The sequence below is a fragment of the Crocodylus siamensis genome, chromosome 4 (assembly GCF_052110815.1).
Source record: "Crocodylus siamensis isolate JL-2025a chromosome 4, ASM5211081v1, whole genome shotgun sequence".
NCBI classification, from domain to species: domain Eukaryota; kingdom Metazoa; phylum Chordata; order Crocodylia; family Crocodylidae; genus Crocodylus; species Crocodylus siamensis.
Window position 1 is genome coordinate 28,481,441 of NC_143398.1, and position 16,591 is coordinate 28,498,031.

The window sequence follows — 16,591 nt, forward strand, 5'->3', positions numbered from 1 at the left end:
CTACAATTGAGGGGACTCTCAGCCCCAGCAGCTGCTGAGTCTGAGTCCTGGCAACACCCTCCAGCTGTCAGGACCTAGAGCCCTGCAGCTGCAGACATGGAGTACCAGCAGCATACTTCCCAATGCCGGGACCCAGCTGTTTATGGAGCCCCTGGGGGCTGTGAGATTGCACCTGCTGGTTTCACATGCCCCAGAGGGTAGGAATTCACAACAGCCATGATCTCCCAGCCCTGGGGGCTTTACCTGTAGGTGTATATTGGGTGGGGTGCCACTGTAGCTGAAGCCTCTGCAAGTCAGGGGACAAGGAGTGTGAGGGGGCTTCCAGATGCAGGAGTTTGCTTCTTGCCAGTAGAGGGGGAGCCCAGAATCGAGCTCTTCCTGCACCAGCAATAGGGCATGATGGGTTCTAATACATGAGCACACAATTATACCTCCTGCCATGCACATATGGCATAGCAGGAAGCGCAATTGTTTGAATCATGCGTTAGATCTGCCCTTTACATGTAGAGGATCCCAGTGTCTAACGAAGATTGTTTTTGTAGTTTTGTATATATGAATTCTTTTTAATGTGGTAAATTTGTTAACAGGGATGTCAAAGATATAGAGAGCCTTATAACATGGCCTATGGTGCTGTCTGTGGGTTTGGATTGGACATGTATACCACATGTGGTGTCCCTCAGTTAGCCTCAGTCCCATGCACAACACATAGTGAACTGGGCCAGTTCAAGGCATGTGCTGCATGGGGCCGGTCTGCGGGCCCAATCAAGTCCTGCACCGCTGGTGGCCCACAGGGCCTGGTGAGTTTGATATCCCTGTTGTAATGAGTTTGGAGTTTTGTCCGCGGTATATTTTTATAGTTGGAACATATAGGCAATAAAACAGCAGAAAATATATCACCTGCTGGAACAATTATCTTTCAGGAGGAAATCAACTTTCACGATTCAAAGGAGATGGCTCTAGGAGTCCTCTTCCCCACCAAGTTATTGACAGGCAGCCAGATAGCCATGGTTGTTTAAATACAAAAGAGCAAGGAAAGGAAATCTTCCCTGGACTTAGCTGCAGCAGCTTGAGTTACAGGTGATGTGCTTCCAGGCCTCCACTTTGAGGATATACTGAATTGAGGATATGCTGCTTGAGCTGAACTCCAAACAGATCCTACACGCTTCACCTTTCTTCTTCTCTCCAACTTGGGAGGAGCCAAGTGTCTCTATTATGACAGGTGATCACATCAGACTAGACTAAATGGCCCTAGAAATAATTGAATAGGATGTAAGAGAAAATGAATGAACCAGATTTATAAATTGCCATGCTGCTGGCTGGATTTTTAAATTTGCACATTTACCTGATACTGTGTTTGAGTGGAACATAATAAAACTGACTGCATTTTATGTAGTCCAGAGAGCTTTAGCTAATTGATTTTAATACTAGTTTCTTGTTAGGTCATTTTTTCCCCTTGGACAGCACTTTTCATATCAGTAAACTTAGGGCAGGTTCCAGTTTTATGTGCCTAAATGGCAGTTACCCAGCCACATAACTGCTATTTTGGGGACTTACAGATAGTTTTGGATTCTCTTATGCCTACTGGCAAAACAGAATTGCCTGCCCATGTAGGGGACTCCCCTGTCCTGCTTCTGAGCCCAATGGTCTAACCACCAGGCTACAGGCTAATCCTGTTTCCAGCTGTCCTCTTGAAGCTGAGAGACTGCACCTTGCATTTATTATTCATTGGGTAAAACAGATAAACAGCACTGCAAAAGTTTGTCCCACTAGGAACAAGGACCCAAGCTATAATCCAGGACTGCATCCCAGCCAGGAAATCATGCATCTCATTGGCCATATCTACATGAGACACTTATTGAGAAGCATTGTGTGGCACGAACCATGACACAATGCTACTGCAAAGTAGTAATGAGCTACTGTGTAGCTGGCATCACCAAGAAGCCATGGGGGGACACTGCTGCTCAGTAATGCTGGTTACCAACTCAGTCATGTAGCAGTTGGGTAGCAACTGCACAGTCAGTGCCTCATGCAGATGCGGCCACTGAGTCTCTGCCATGTTCCCTTTCTTGGCTATACCTGTGTCCTCTCTTGCCGGTTCATAGGGCCAGCTTTAATAGGAGGCGGGAGAGGGCCCTACATAACACCTAAGATGTGGCTTGATGATTAAAGAATTACGCTAAAAAGCATAAGGTGCAGGTTCAAACTTCTCCTGGGGGAGGATGTCTGGCTCCCTTTCCCTGGATAATTGCTCTAATTCCTGTGCTAAAACATGGGAGGGTCCCTTTCCTTCTCCCCTCCAGTATTAGCGCAACTACAATATTGCAGTTGCCTAACCTTATGTGTATATTGTGTCAGGTGTATAGCACCACATACCTCCCCAGAGTACAGGCTACTGAGCATGCTTAGTAGCCATGTATGCATACATAATGGCACTTTTGCAGCTGCGTAGTTGCAGTTTAGGATTCTGGCTTCAGTATATACTTAGACTGCAGTTGAAGGTGTGATTACAGCATGTGGTAGGCATGCTCACATTAGCTTTAATCTAGTTACTCTGCAGCAGGAAAGTAAGGTGACATGGCCTCACCATGGGCTATACTTATCTGCCAGTGAGTGGATATATACTGTGATTCCTAGCCAAAGTTCATGCTGTCATGTCTTCCTATTGTTAGCTAGATTAAAGATAGTATTAGGTTTCCTTACATCGGTTGCAATTACACACCCTAAATGCAATTCAGACATATCCTTGGTTGTCAGTTTTCCAAGAACCACACACAAACAGTTTAAATTTTTATAAATTAAATTTGACAACAGATGTTCCATGCATGTACTGAATGCAGCAAAGTCTTGAAAGCAGCTGGCCTAGAACAGTATTAGGGCAAACAGCTATTAAATAGCACAATGAAATCACTAAAAATCCCTATTACATTTGTTTGTCATTATTATATTTTTTTCTATATTTCTAATGCATTATTCACACTTTAAATAATTCCCCAAAGAGTAAGTAGTAGATTTTTTGAGGCAGCCCTATTAATATCTTCGTACTATTTTTAGTTTGTCTTGAAAGGGACTAGTTTAAATATCCAAAGCAATGAATTACTCAAAAGTTTTCCTTTGAGATTTCTTTTAGGCCACTTTACTCAGTGGTAACCAAGAGGAACATATGTGCAGCATTATTTATTTAAAATGCCAAAATGTAGGTATCACTGGAAAAAGTGCAGACTCAATAAAGGAGCTTTCAATTTTTTACCTTAAAGATAAAACATAACAAAATACAATCTCAAATGTATTTACACTACTTTTGGTAACCCTGGAGGAGAGAGAGACTGTCCAGATGGCTGCTCCAAGTGTCTGTTAGCATTTCTGAAGTTCAGCTACTTTCTCAGTGGCATTAAGGATTTTTTGGATAGCACTGGAGGTCTTTGGAGGGGTTTTTTTTGTTTTAATCATTTCCAGGATTCTGTTTTTGGTATTGACCTTATTATTCAATTAAGAGTTTCCCTTTAATTCAGTTTCTTTTAATACTTTAATGCTGTTGTAGGTTAGTTTATAATGTTCAATATGCTTTTTCTTCTTTATGTCGTGTAAATTACAGCATCTCTAGAGTGCAAAAATAGCTTTGAAAGAATGAAATGCACGATACTTTATAGTTCCTCTACATCCAGCAAGTATATAAATTCTTTGCTTAAATCAGATGCATTTAATTTCATATCCTTCAGGATTTACAGTAGACTATGTGTGTGTGTATGTGTGTGTGTGTGTGTGTGTGTGTGTGTATGTATATATACACTCCTACACTAGACAATATGAAAAGCTGGGTGGGCCCTCTCCTTCTGTTAGGAGTGTGCTGACTATATCACCTGGATAGAGCTTCTCTGGGGATTTAGGAACACAAAGACTAGTCTGTGAATGCCAAATGGCTTTAGGTAGGATCTAAATATTAAAATATACATCTTGTTCAAAACGGCAGATGTTGCTGTCTTTTGCTGTCCATTCTGATAAAAGTGTTTGAACACATAGAGCTGCACTGAAACTATGAGAGAGGACTTTGCGAAATCATACATTAGGGGAAAGAAATATCAAACTTGACTTAAAACACAACTAGACCATATAAATCCCTTTTTGAATCCTGGACCAGCTGTTTGGCAGTAGTACTGCTTTACCATCTTGACTGAGGACTGTAAGTAATCGAAACGCCAACTAGTAAAATCAACTCTAGTTTGCAAGTAAAATAAAATATCCTGTAACTGCTAGACTTGAAGTTTGATCTGAAACCTTGACCTGGGGTTTTATTTATTTATCTGTAATACAATATTACATTGGCATCTCATTGGACTGTTAGAGACATGTAAAAAAACCTGTTCATAGAGCTTAGAGTTGTATGAGCAAGAAGACCAAACCAGTTCAGTATAGTGAAAGCACAGGTCCCTTTTGTCATCTTTGTGTTAAGTCCAACCAGACTCAGGATCAGTTTGCTCATTCAGAACAGAATACTGAACAAGCACTTCAACTAGCACTTCATCCATACATCAGGATATGGCAATCATATTTTTCCTTATTTTTTTAAATAAGAAATTAAGTAACAAAATACTCTGAAGCATGGATCATAATATGATTACCTTTTGGTTTAATGTCTCAATGCACAAACAGTTCAGTTAAATACTCTCTTAACCCTTTCACTGAATTGTCTGATACTGCTTGTGTGATATTTGCTTCATAGTATTTCAGTTATTCATCTTTTCAAATTTTCCTTGGTTTTGTTTAGAATGGAAACCCTCAAAATCCCTACTGTCATGGAATTGATGGTGTGATGGAAGCATATTACAGGAGTCTAAAATCTGTACAGCTTTATGGACCAACAAATTTTGCTCCCGTAATTAATCATGTAGCAAGGTAAGTATCACAATAGTGGTTCTGGAGAAACCAGATGGATTCACATTATATTGCCAATATAACTATTACTTGAAAAATATTAACAGCAATGTTATAATAACTAAATGTATGATTTTTCAATTTTATCATGAAATAGTTAAACTCAAAAGTTAATTTTCTGCTCTCATGCAATCCATGTAGCGTCTCCTTATATTTTGTTTGTCAGATACAGTAATTCAGAATTTTCTTATCATACTATTACACAAATCCATAGTGTGCCCACATCTTGAATACTGTGTACAGTTCTGATCTTTGACTCCCAAAAAAAAGATGTAGTAAAGATGTAGTAGAATTGGAAAAGGAACAGAAAGGCAGTCAAAATGCTCAGGGGTATGGAGCAGCTGCCGTACCAGGAGAAACTAAGATGGCTAAGACTCTTTAGTTTGGGAAGAAGCAGGCTGACGGAGGATATGGTAACAGTCTATAAAATCATGAAGAATGGGGACAAAGTGAACAAGTAATTGTTGTTCACTGAGATGCACAATACACAGTAGGAGGCGCATTTAAACCTAACATGAGGAAGTATTTTTATGCAACTCATAATTAACTTGTGGAAATCATTGCACAGGTGGTAGAAGCAGATAGCTTAGCCAGATTCTAAAATGGACTAGACAAACTCAAGGAGAATAGGTCTATTAGTAATAGCTTGAATTTGCAGTGAAGTAGGTTTAGGCTGGACATCAGGAAAAGCTTCTTCAGTTTGTGAGGCATAGCAAGGCAGTGGAATAGGCTGCCTAGGAAAGTTGTGGACCCTCCATCACAGGCAGTGTTCAAGGAGAGGATGGACAGCCACTGGTTGGGGATGATTTGATATAGCTATGCCTATGTTCTACTATGGGTATTTTTGGTGCTTCTGAGCGTTGCTGGTTATCCCTGCCCCCCATTTCTGCTACATGTTAGGATGTTCTTAAGCCTCCCTCAGAGACATTGGGTATTGGCTGAAGCCAAGGCTGGGGATTTTGACTGGCATGTGCCATTGTTCCTGCTGGGATGAAAACTAGAGGTTCCTGCCTAAAGAGTCTTTCCTCTCTGCTCAGGGTCGGACTGATTGCTATATTTGGGGTCAGAAAGGAATTTTACTCTATGGTCAGATTGGTATAGACTGTGGGGGGGGGGGGGGTTGCCTTCCTCTGTAGAAGGGTCGGGGATGGGTGGCCTACCTAGGATTTCTTGAATGTCTATTAAAAACCTTTTACAGAAGCAGGATATTGGGTGCTGTGGTTCCCCTGGTTTACCTGTGGCAAGTTACAGTATTATGTCTTGTGTTGTGTTGGGGTTGACAGTAGTCTTTCAAAAGCCTTATATTAAAAAAGTTTCAAAAATGGATCATCTTTCCTCAGGCAGGGTGTTGCACTAGATGACTCTGGAGGTCCCTTCCAGCCTTACTTCTCTCTGATTGTAATGATTTCTATTAATAGCTCTTAAACTGAATAGTTGGAAATGTTCCCTATAGCTTTTCTAAACCAATATTGGTGGATGCCGAGGAGAATAATGAATAGGGGATAGATCACTCTAGATAGATCTGATTCAGTTCTCTCTCTCTAAAGCATCGACTTCTGCCATTGTCTGAGACAGGATGCTGGGCCATGTGGACCATGGATATATCCCACTATGGCACTTACGTTGTTAACCTTCTATGCACTAACAATAGAGATCCTCATCTCATCAATTGCACTTGGTATCTCTGAAAAAAGGCTCCTATGTGCCATAATTTACATTTATATAAGAAAGCTTGATCCTTGTCTGAGCCCATTTGTGTCACTCCTGCAACACAAAGACCTTGGAAATCTTTTGGAGATGGCAGCTGCAGATTCTCTGGCTGTGCTAAAGCTGCCTTAGTGTAGCGGGTTTGGAAGGGAGTGTGACTGAGAATATGTTGTGATTGTACTGTACCTGCCCTAGAAAGTATAAGAGCTTCCACACTTCATTAAAGCCAGCATAATTTAGAATAGACGTTGATCTGTTCTGCCTCTTCATGGATTGCCACACTTTGCATACCTTGGTAGCCATCTCAAAGAAGGCCAACATCAATGAGGAAGTCCAGTATAGGATCCGATATACCAGCTCTGCCTTCAGAAGACTGAACCATTGTGCATTCAACGATCGCAGCATCAGGACTTGGACAAAACCCTTACTATATAAGGCTGTGGTAACTCCAGCTTTTCTCTATGGCTGTGAAGTTCAGATGACCTACAGGGACCACCTGCAAAGCCTGGAATGCCTTCACCAGCATTATCTCTGGAAGATCCTTGGCATAAAGTGGGAGAATCAAAGCGCAAATCCCAGTGTCATCGTTGATGCTACCACCACCAGTATGGAAGTGATGATCATTCAACATCATCTGTGGTGGACAGGGCATGGTGTGCACATGCCTGAGTGTGTTTACCAAAATAACTGCTATACTTCGAATTCAGCCAAGGACAAAGGACACCTGGAGGCCAAAGGAAACATTTCAAGGATACTCTCAAAGTGAACATCAAGAAATATTGCATTGATATCACAGATCGGGAAGAACTAGCCTGGGACAAGGCTACATGGCGATGCCTTGTGAGAGATGGTATATTTTACTCTAGGGTAAGATGGTTTTCCTCAGAGGCAAAAAAATGATGAGTAAAACAACAGAAGCTGAAGAAAAGTAAGCAAGATCCAGAAATCTGTGGTCCAGTTCTCTATTTAGCTACTACATGTGGCATCTGTCAGAGAGTTTGTGGCTCTAGGACTGGTCTTCTTAGCCATCAACATACTCATCTATAACTCTTTACTTGACCCCTGGGAATGATCATCCTTGCCCATGAAGGGTCACCGCTGCTGTTGATGTCTTCTGGTTTTATACCAAGGAAAGGATAAACATAAAAGTGGATTATAGCAAAAGAAAAAAATGAGAGAGAGGAGAATGCAGAAGTAAATAAAATTAAATAAAATGTAGACATGTTTTATTTTATTCAGTGACAGAAAAGAAAAAAGGTACAGGAAAGGAGAAACCAAAAACTGGAAAAATTATATCTTTGAAAATTTAAAGAAGCTGAACATTTTTCATGCAAGGTTTTTCAACTTGTAGTACCTACGTGTGGAGCATTGTGCCTCTTGGCAATGAAATGTGAAAAGTTTTGATGAAGAGCCTTTTCATCTTTCCTTCTTCCTATTCTTCCTTATGAAGGATTCTGACTTTATAATTGAGAAAGTGTCCCATTTTTTCTTAGCTGCTAAAGGAGCAGTGAACTTAGATTATATTCAGTTTCTTCAATGCTTTCCCTCATCTGTTTTTTTACCTATCTGGCCATTTTTATTTTTAGTTATTTTGTCAATTGGTCATCTTTTCTCCATATAAAAAAAACAAAAAACAGTTCCATCTAGCATGGGTATCATCTGCAGGAGGTTTTAATGAGCTAAATTTTTCTTGAAACTTAAAAAAAAAAATAGAGGTTGAAAAGCTGATCATATATGTACAGAAGTAGTAGGGTGTTTATTACATTATTTCTATACAATTTTCTCTTATCCTTCTTTTGCAAACATTTTTCCATTATGAAAAAAATCTACTTGATAAATTGCCACCACATTAAGTCATATATAGTAATGAAATCTTTATCTCTTCTCTCCAAAACTACCTACAGGGCAAATATACCAGAGGTGTATTCTGCTGAGAAACTGATATATGCATTAGAGTAAGCATTAGAGAAGTACTTTAGATATCTAAAATGGTACTTAAGCATGCCTAAGGCACCTGAGTTCAAATATGTAACTTAGGAATTCTCAACTCAAATTAATTTAGCACCTCTATTTCAGACTACAAGGTACTTTAAATGCTTAAACTTAGACTCCTGCTCATATACAGAGGATCTGCAGTCTGAGCAGGCAGGCACGTAAGAACTTGTGATCCAGATACAAGGCAGAGTACTTTTTTATTTTGTTTTACATCCCAGAAAGAATCCTATCGATCAGGGATGTTTGTGTATGTGTAGCACCAACTGACAGCATTGAGTTAAGTTCAAAGCACAACAATAATATATATTATATTAAAAAGCTAGTGGTTAGAGTAGTCACCTAGAAATTGGAAGAACCAGATTGAAACCTGCCTTTCCCATGTCCCAGGAGAGGACCAGGGAATTTCTGGGCTGGCTGAAACTGGGTCACTGAAACCAACAATGCAAGATCATTGGGCCAGAATGAGAGTAAGCAAAAAGGAGCTTGTCTCTGTACCCTTTTTTCAGAAAAAGATGAAAAATCAGGGCTCTAGTTCCTGTACTGTTTGTTCTGTTTTACATTACATAGTCATTGGATTAAAAACAGAACTCCAGAGAGAATAAGATCAGAATAAAATTGATATAACAAATATATAATTTTTTGTGAGTCCCTTTCCCCCCTTCCCACTTCCTTCCTCCCTAGTATTTTTTAATACCTTGCCCCAGCTGACGCTGATGTCCAGTGATATTTTTTTGTTACTGAGGTTTACTCTACAGATCTCATGAGTACTGATGAGCTGATTGGCTGTTGAAATACAACCTTATTTGTTTTCTTCATCATTATCTCTTAAGCTTGGAAGAATTCGTGCATATTTCATAGACATTAGGGCTGGAAGGGACCTTGCAACATCATCAGGTCCAGCTCCCTGCCCAAGAGGCAGGAAGTCAGCTGTGGTCACATCACTCCAGCAAGATTTAAGCATCCAATTATTTCTCAAAGGTATCCAGAATAGGTGCCTGCATATTAAACGAAGAAATGCAAGTTTCTTTTAGAGATTTAGCGGTGGCGTATTCTCATCCCTTCATTTATTTTCTTGGATTCTGCCTTGATGCATTCCAGAATCCTTCCTGTCATTACTTACAGCTAATCGCTAAAGATAGCAATAGTGTTGGAACTTCATAAAAGTCAGCTAAATCTATATACAGTTGGCCCAATAATGCTCTGGCATTTAGAAGAGACCAAGTAGCTGCAAGTAAATGTTTAGGATAAATACCAGACTTGAAGAAATGTGGAGGCCTACAAATAAAGAGGAGCAGATTCTCAGGCTAGTTATCAAAGGAGAAAAACTGCTTTTTGACTTCTTTTGTTTGGGGTAAACCCTGCTGTCCACCCAAGGGTCTACTGGAAAGAAGCTAAGCTCTGCTCTGCAAAAGCACTGTTACCTTATTGTGCAGAAACTATTGTGTATATATAGTGCTTTATGTATTAACTTGATAGTACCCCTGGCTGCTGGCCAAAGTACAGGTCATTGACTAACAATAGCATTTTGCATGGAAACTGTATCAGACTGTTCTTGTTGACACTTACTGCTGTGTGTTCTGCTATCTAAGAAACAATTAATTTTGTAACCTGTGTTACTGTGTACATCTCAAGGTAGCTCTCCCACAGTCTTCGCAGATCATGTAGAGACTAGCTAATTTCATTTCTCCTAGGCACATCTACCCAAGATGCTTTAATGCACAATAGAGCAAATTACTGCACAGTAAGTGCCACCATTGACACAGGCAGATGCTTACTGCACAGTAATTTGCTCTACTCACCAGTTAATTTGCTACCTGCAAATGCAAGTAGTGAATGAACTGCTGAGTAATTACTGCACATGAACTGCTGAGTAATTACTGCAAATTTGCCCAGGCAGCAAGATGTGGGCATGCTCTGGGAGATGCTCCCTGTCCCCAGGACCTGCCTGATGCCAGGGCAAGGACAATGTCCTCCTCTCCTGGCAGCATGGAGCTCCCAGGCCATGCTCCATGATCATGATCATGAAGCGGGGACTGGGAGCTCACTACTGTCAGGGCAGGGGGACATTTTCACCATCCAGGCTCTGGTGGTGGAGCCCACCCTGGCAGCCAGGCACTTCCTACATGAGGAGAGTTCCCTGCCCAGCCTGAAGCTGGCTGGGACCTGCCCTAGACCAGGGACAGTTCCTGGCCAGCCCCAGGCAGCACGGGGAAGTCTGCATGTGCAGCTTGGAGCTGTCTGGGGATTGTCCCATTTTGGGCAGTTCCCAGCCAGCTCCAGGATGCATGTGTAGACTTCCCCACACAGCCCAGGGCTGGCCAGGAACTGTTCCAGTCTAAGGCAGGTCCCAACTCAGCAGCTTTTTCACAGCCCCGTGCCCTGATTGAGGCATGGATTGGGGCTTAGAAAGCTGTGGAGAGAGGAGTGGGTCCCTGCCCCAATCTGCTGGTGGGGCAGCTAGCAGTGAGACCCTGGCTGGGCAGGGAATCCCTGCCCAGCTGGGGGCTTGATGCTAGCTACCCCTCTCTTCTCCCCCCACCCCCCGGTAGATCAGGGCGGGGAACTGGGTCCTGCCCCTCCCTTGCAGCTTTTTCCAAGCCCTATGCCCCCAAATGAGGGTCTAGGGCTAGGAGCTCTCTGCTGCTAGGGCAGGGAGAGATTGTCGTCACCCAGGCTTCAGTGGTGGAGCCACCCTGGCAGCATGCAGCTCCAGCGGGCAGGGAGCAATGTCCTAGCCCCTGCCAGGAACCAGCTGTCTTCTGGCCCCATGCTCCCTGCAAGCCCCTAGGCCCTGTAACCTAGAGCTGCTGCAGGGGGGCAGAGAAGGGTGGGAGCAGCCTGCTGTGCACTGGTCCCATTGAGAGCATATCTGTTCCCAAATGCACTCATGTATAGACACTTGTCCAGGGTAAGTTTACTGCAGAGTAAATTACTCTAAAGTAAATTCATCCCACAGCATTTGACCATGTAGGTGCACCCCCTGTGTTATACAACAAATTGTTGCAAAACTCACAAATACTTCCAAGTAGTTATCAAGATGTTCATACCATATGCACATTCCTAATTATTCTTAATCGTTCCACAGTGCTTCTAGCCCATAGCAGTATTTCCTACTCACATGCCAGCAAATTCCTCCTCAGTTTTAATAATTCCTGTCTTTACTTTTAGAAATCTAATATGGACTTTTAGTTTTACCTTAGTCTTTGCTGGTTATAATTTTAAAGTATAGATTCTCATGTTAATCTGTTTGTTTAAAGCTTTTTGGCTTTTAAGTGCTATTAAAATATTTTGGGATTTTTTTTTCATTTTTTTAGATATGCTTCCTCAGTAAAAGATGGCTCCCAGTATTTTGTTCTTCTCATAATTACAGATGGAGTTATTTCAGACATGGCCCAAACTAAAGAGTCCATCGTTAACGTAAGTACTCTTTAAACTTTTTATAATTCCAAAGCACTGTGTTTCTACATCTGAATATTTTAGACAATAAGCTAGTATCCTAAATTAACTGCTCTTCCTTGACAATAAAAATAATTATGCATACAGACCCATAGAAACCAAAAGTTGAATCTCAATCAGCTTTAGTAAATCACTACTCTAAGGAAATTTGCTGTTTAGCTAATGCTGTACATTCTCAGGCTACAGCCTGGAGACCAGAAGATGCTTGTTGGCGCGTCAGTGTGGGCTCTGGATAGAGCCACTGCTTTTGTGCAGCTCCAGAGCCTAGGGGTGAACACTGCTCATTCCCTCTTTTCCCTTTTGCGACTGAATTCATTGTTTGGGGGGGACGGTGAACAAAGTATAGTGGGTTCATCCCCTGGGCTCCAGAGCTATGTGAAAGTGGTCACTCTGGTGAGTAATTTCCGAGCAGAGGATGGAAGATAGGTATTGTCCTCAGAGCATTTTAAGTTTAGCCATCCTGAGGAGAAAAACATTAAAGCTGATGAAGCAATTCATGGATATTTAGCTAAAAATCTTTTTAAAAATCATGTGAAGTTCTTCTTCAAGGGAATACTAGGAGCCTGCCATGTGTGTTGTCTGGAGACAAAGGATGCTCAACAGTTCTTCCTTAGACAAGTCCTGAATCCAAATTTGTCTCTATTTTCCAGGGAAAGCAGGGAATTGCCCATATTAGATTTTTCCATCAGCTTTCTCAAGACTTAATGCAACTGTTGGTCTGTTTGAAAAAAATAGAACTTCAGGCTAACATCCAGTATTTTTTCTAAATATTTCTTGTTTAGAATTTAGTTAGGATTTGGACAGGAAAAGATTCACCTTGCCATAAGAGCAGGGGGGTATGTCTTGGTTTGTCTGGGACAGCTCCTGATTTCAGAGGCCAGCCCCAGCAAAAAATAAAATGAGCATCCCAGGTGTGGGGCACAGGGCAGGGATGTAGAGTGGCATGAGTTGTGAAAATAGGAAGCCCTGGTAGACAGCAAAATTGCCCTAAAATAGGTTAGCTTGATTAGTGGAATGACCATTAAAAAGAGGAGATGAATGTGAAGTAAAGAACCATGAGTGATTAACTTCCTTAGCTGCCTGAATAGTAATACCGGAGCTGCAGCACCCTGCCCTGCCTCTGCCTGCAGCAGCACTGCTGACTTTGGAGGGGAAGGACAGACAGGGTCCCAGATTTCACATTGTCCCATATGGTCACTCTACATAAGAGTATCTTCAAGCTACCTTATCTCAGGTTGCATTACCTTCAAAGACAATGCTCTCAAGTTCTAGCAGAGGAGTGATGTTTGCTTTTCTGAGATTCTCTGAGACTGAGATTCTCTCAAAAACATCCAGTTCTTAAAGTTTTTCTTATAATTGAGTTTCCCAAGTTTGAGTTGTCGTCTTCATTTTATAAGGGGTGTGCCTGGATTGGCTTTTGTCTGTAGATAAGACATCTCAGAAAATGGATGCTTGCAGTAGTTGGGGAAGTCAGCGAAGGACTTTCAACAGAACTCATTCATTATATTGGGGATGCATTAATTCTTTCTCCAAAGTAACAGGGGTGTAGGTTGTTCTCCATAGTAATTCATTTCTTCCATTCACGCTGCCAAGAATTTGTTCCTTAATTCCAGATGTTTCAAAAAGGGCACAAGATTCTTTGTGACACAAAAAGCAAGAAACAGTTGCATGCCCAGCGCTCTCTCTCCACTTCAAGCTAGCAATTGCCAAATATCTGTATGTGCAGATCTTGGTTCAGATCCAGTATTTACATTTCTTGTTAAATTCATATTATTTTAGTTTCATGATTTTTGGGTGCAGGAAAAGCTGGTCATCAGTACAGACACTTACTTGGAATAGTATAAACATCTGGATTCTTATCTGATTTGTAGGGGATGTGTGTAGCAGGATGCTTAGTGCACCTGCCACTGTAAGAGGAGAAGTTGCCTGAAAGGCAGCTTTCAGGTGGTGAGGAGGGGCTAATAAAAAGATCACCTGACCAGAAGAGGCTAAGGCTTGAGCTATATAAGCCTAGAGCCTTGAACCAGTTTGGCAGCCCAGCTCTGTGAGCCAAGAGAGGAGCTTCTGGCAGCAAGGGTCCATAAAGATCTAGGAAATAGGGAAAAGCATTCTGCAGGTCTGGGAACAAGGGGCTATCACCTGGGGCAGAGAGGGAATGGTTTCATGCAGGCAAGTGGGCCTTTATTTTATGTTAGTGCTCTTTTTTTGAGTTATACGCCTTGAGCCCTGCTGGACACAGGCTCAAGGCATACCCAGAAAGTTCCCCCAGCCCAGACTCGGGCTGAGGGTAGGAACAGCAGGTCCAGGAGCCTAAAGAGGGACTGAGGGGGTCCAGAGGGTCCAGGAACCTAGAGAGAGATTGAGAGGGGGACCAGGAGGCCCAAGTGCTCAGAAAGAGGAGAGGATCGGGAGACCCAGAGAGTCTGAGAGTCCAGGGAAAGGCTGAGTGACGGGAACATGGGAAGTGGTAACACCTGTGAGGCTTGGAGCATGGTGTAGGGACGGACAGAGCCTGGGAGCTTGAGCCAGGCAGGAAGCAGATGGCCATCAGGGAGCATCACGGCTGCCCCTGGGGCCTAGTCTTCCTACAGTTATCCACAAGAGAAAATATGCATTATACTCCACGTCATGCAGTAGACCATAAACCTTGTTTCTCTGTTTTCAGGATATGATCATACTGTGAACAGAAGTTTTTGCTCTGTTCCTTGAGGCTCTACAGCTGGAAGAAAAGGCAGCTGACACAGCAGGTGGCACACTTAGAACCAAGGGAATGCAGTCTAGATCAGATGGCTTTGGTTCATGATAAGCAAAGTTGGGAGCCTGTTAAGGAACCTGTCTGTATTTGTCTAGTTGGAAAGTAAAGAAGAAGTTATTGCTTGAGGCATGCTATAGCTCTCATCTTGGGAGTGAGTAAAAGACATCCTTTGTCTTTTTTGCCTCAGCCACTAAGGGTGGCTTAGGGAAAGAATACTGTGAAGGAAGAGGCCACTGTCTAATAATCTCTTAGGTTCTCAATTCTGTTTTAGTTGTAACTGGACTGTCTTGTGTTTCCATTACATAAACACAAAACTCAAGGCATCAGGGACCAATATCTATTTTCTCAGTATATACTAGCCATCTCTGGTAGCCATCACCAAGATACAGTCCAACTTCATCTCCAGGCACTAACAGCATTCCGACAGAAGAGGTAACACATCAGTTCTTTCATAGACACAGAGGATGCCTATACATGAGCATGGAGGCTGCTCCAATCTGAGCAAACTCAATTAATTGAGTCTGTTAGAGTGTGGCAATTACCACACTCCATTAGCCTCCCATGTCTTGTATATTAACATCCCCATGCTTCAAAATGGTGGTGGGAGTACTTGAGCTAATGAGTTTTAATTTAAGTGTCCATGCCAGCATTTGGAAGCACGGGGACACTGATACAGGAGACGCTGCAGTGCTTTAATTAGAGCGGCTCTTGGAGCCACTCTAAAGTGTTGTTTCCCCCATCTCTGGAGCATGTGTAAAAGTACCCAGAGAGTTCTCTAGTTCCCTGTTTCAAAAGAGTTCTGTATCTCAGTTGAGGAAAGTGCACAGTCCTGGGCATTAATGAGACACAATAACCAGCTGAATTTTCTGGAATATTAAATGAAGGAAAGTCAAAGCACTCAAAACAGGTTCCCAACCTGGGAACTGTAAAGTAGTATTGGTTCCTGGCCATTAGTACTACTGGAGTCATCCTAAAGAATGCAGCATCCATAGAGGGCTGACATCATCATCTTCTGCATGTGAAAGCACATTTTAGGTATTGTCACAGTATCGTAGAATCACAGAAAATTAGGGTTGGAAGGGACCTCAGGAGGTCATCTAGGCCAACCCCCTGTTCAAAGCAGGACCATTCCCAACTAGATCATCCCAGCCAAATCTTTGTCTAGCTGGGTTTTGAAAACTTCCAAGGATGGAGCGTCCATCACCTCTCTGGGTAGCTCGCTCCAGTGCTTTACTACCCTCCTAGTGAGAAAATTCTTCCTAATATCTAACCTAAACTTCCCTTGCTGCATCTTGAGATTGTTGCCCCAGGTAATTGGAGGCTGCTACTAAACCCCCTCTGTCTCCTCTTCTCTAGGACTAAATAAGCCCAGTTCCCTCAGTCTTTCCTCATAAGTGAGGTCCCGCAGCCCCCTCACCATTTTTGGTGCCCTCCTCTGGACTCTCTCCTATTTGTCCGCATCCTTTCTGTCATGAAGGGCCTAAAACTGGACACAGTACTCCAGATGTGGTCTCACCAGTGATGAATATAGGAGAATAATCACTTCCCTTGACCTAATGGAAACGCACCTACCAAAGCAGCCCAGTATGCCGTTGGCCTTCTTTGCAATGGGCATACTGTTGGCTCATATTCCACTTATTGTCCACTGTAACCCCCAGGTCCTTTTCTGCAGAGCTGCTGCCCAGCCAGTCAGCCCCAGCCTGTACTGGTGCATGGGATTGTTCTGTCCTAAGTACAGGACTTTGCACT

The 16,591-nt window shown here is 42.4% G+C and overlaps 1 protein-coding gene across 5 annotated transcripts in view; it reads left to right on the forward strand.

The window, feature by feature from the left end:
• CPNE8 (copine 8) overlaps positions 1-16,591 on the forward strand; it is a 204,851-nt gene that overhangs the window by 154,994 nt on the left and 33,266 nt on the right. For all 5 annotated transcript variants that reach the window (XM_090042068.1, XM_090042066.1, XM_090042067.1 and 2 more), the window contains 2 exons: positions 4,763-4,890; positions 11,946-12,048. In XM_090042068.1, coding sequence (XP_089898194.1) covers positions 4,763-4,890; positions 11,946-12,048 — 231 coding nt within the window. The remainder of the gene's footprint in view (positions 1-4,762; positions 4,891-11,945; positions 12,049-16,591) is intronic.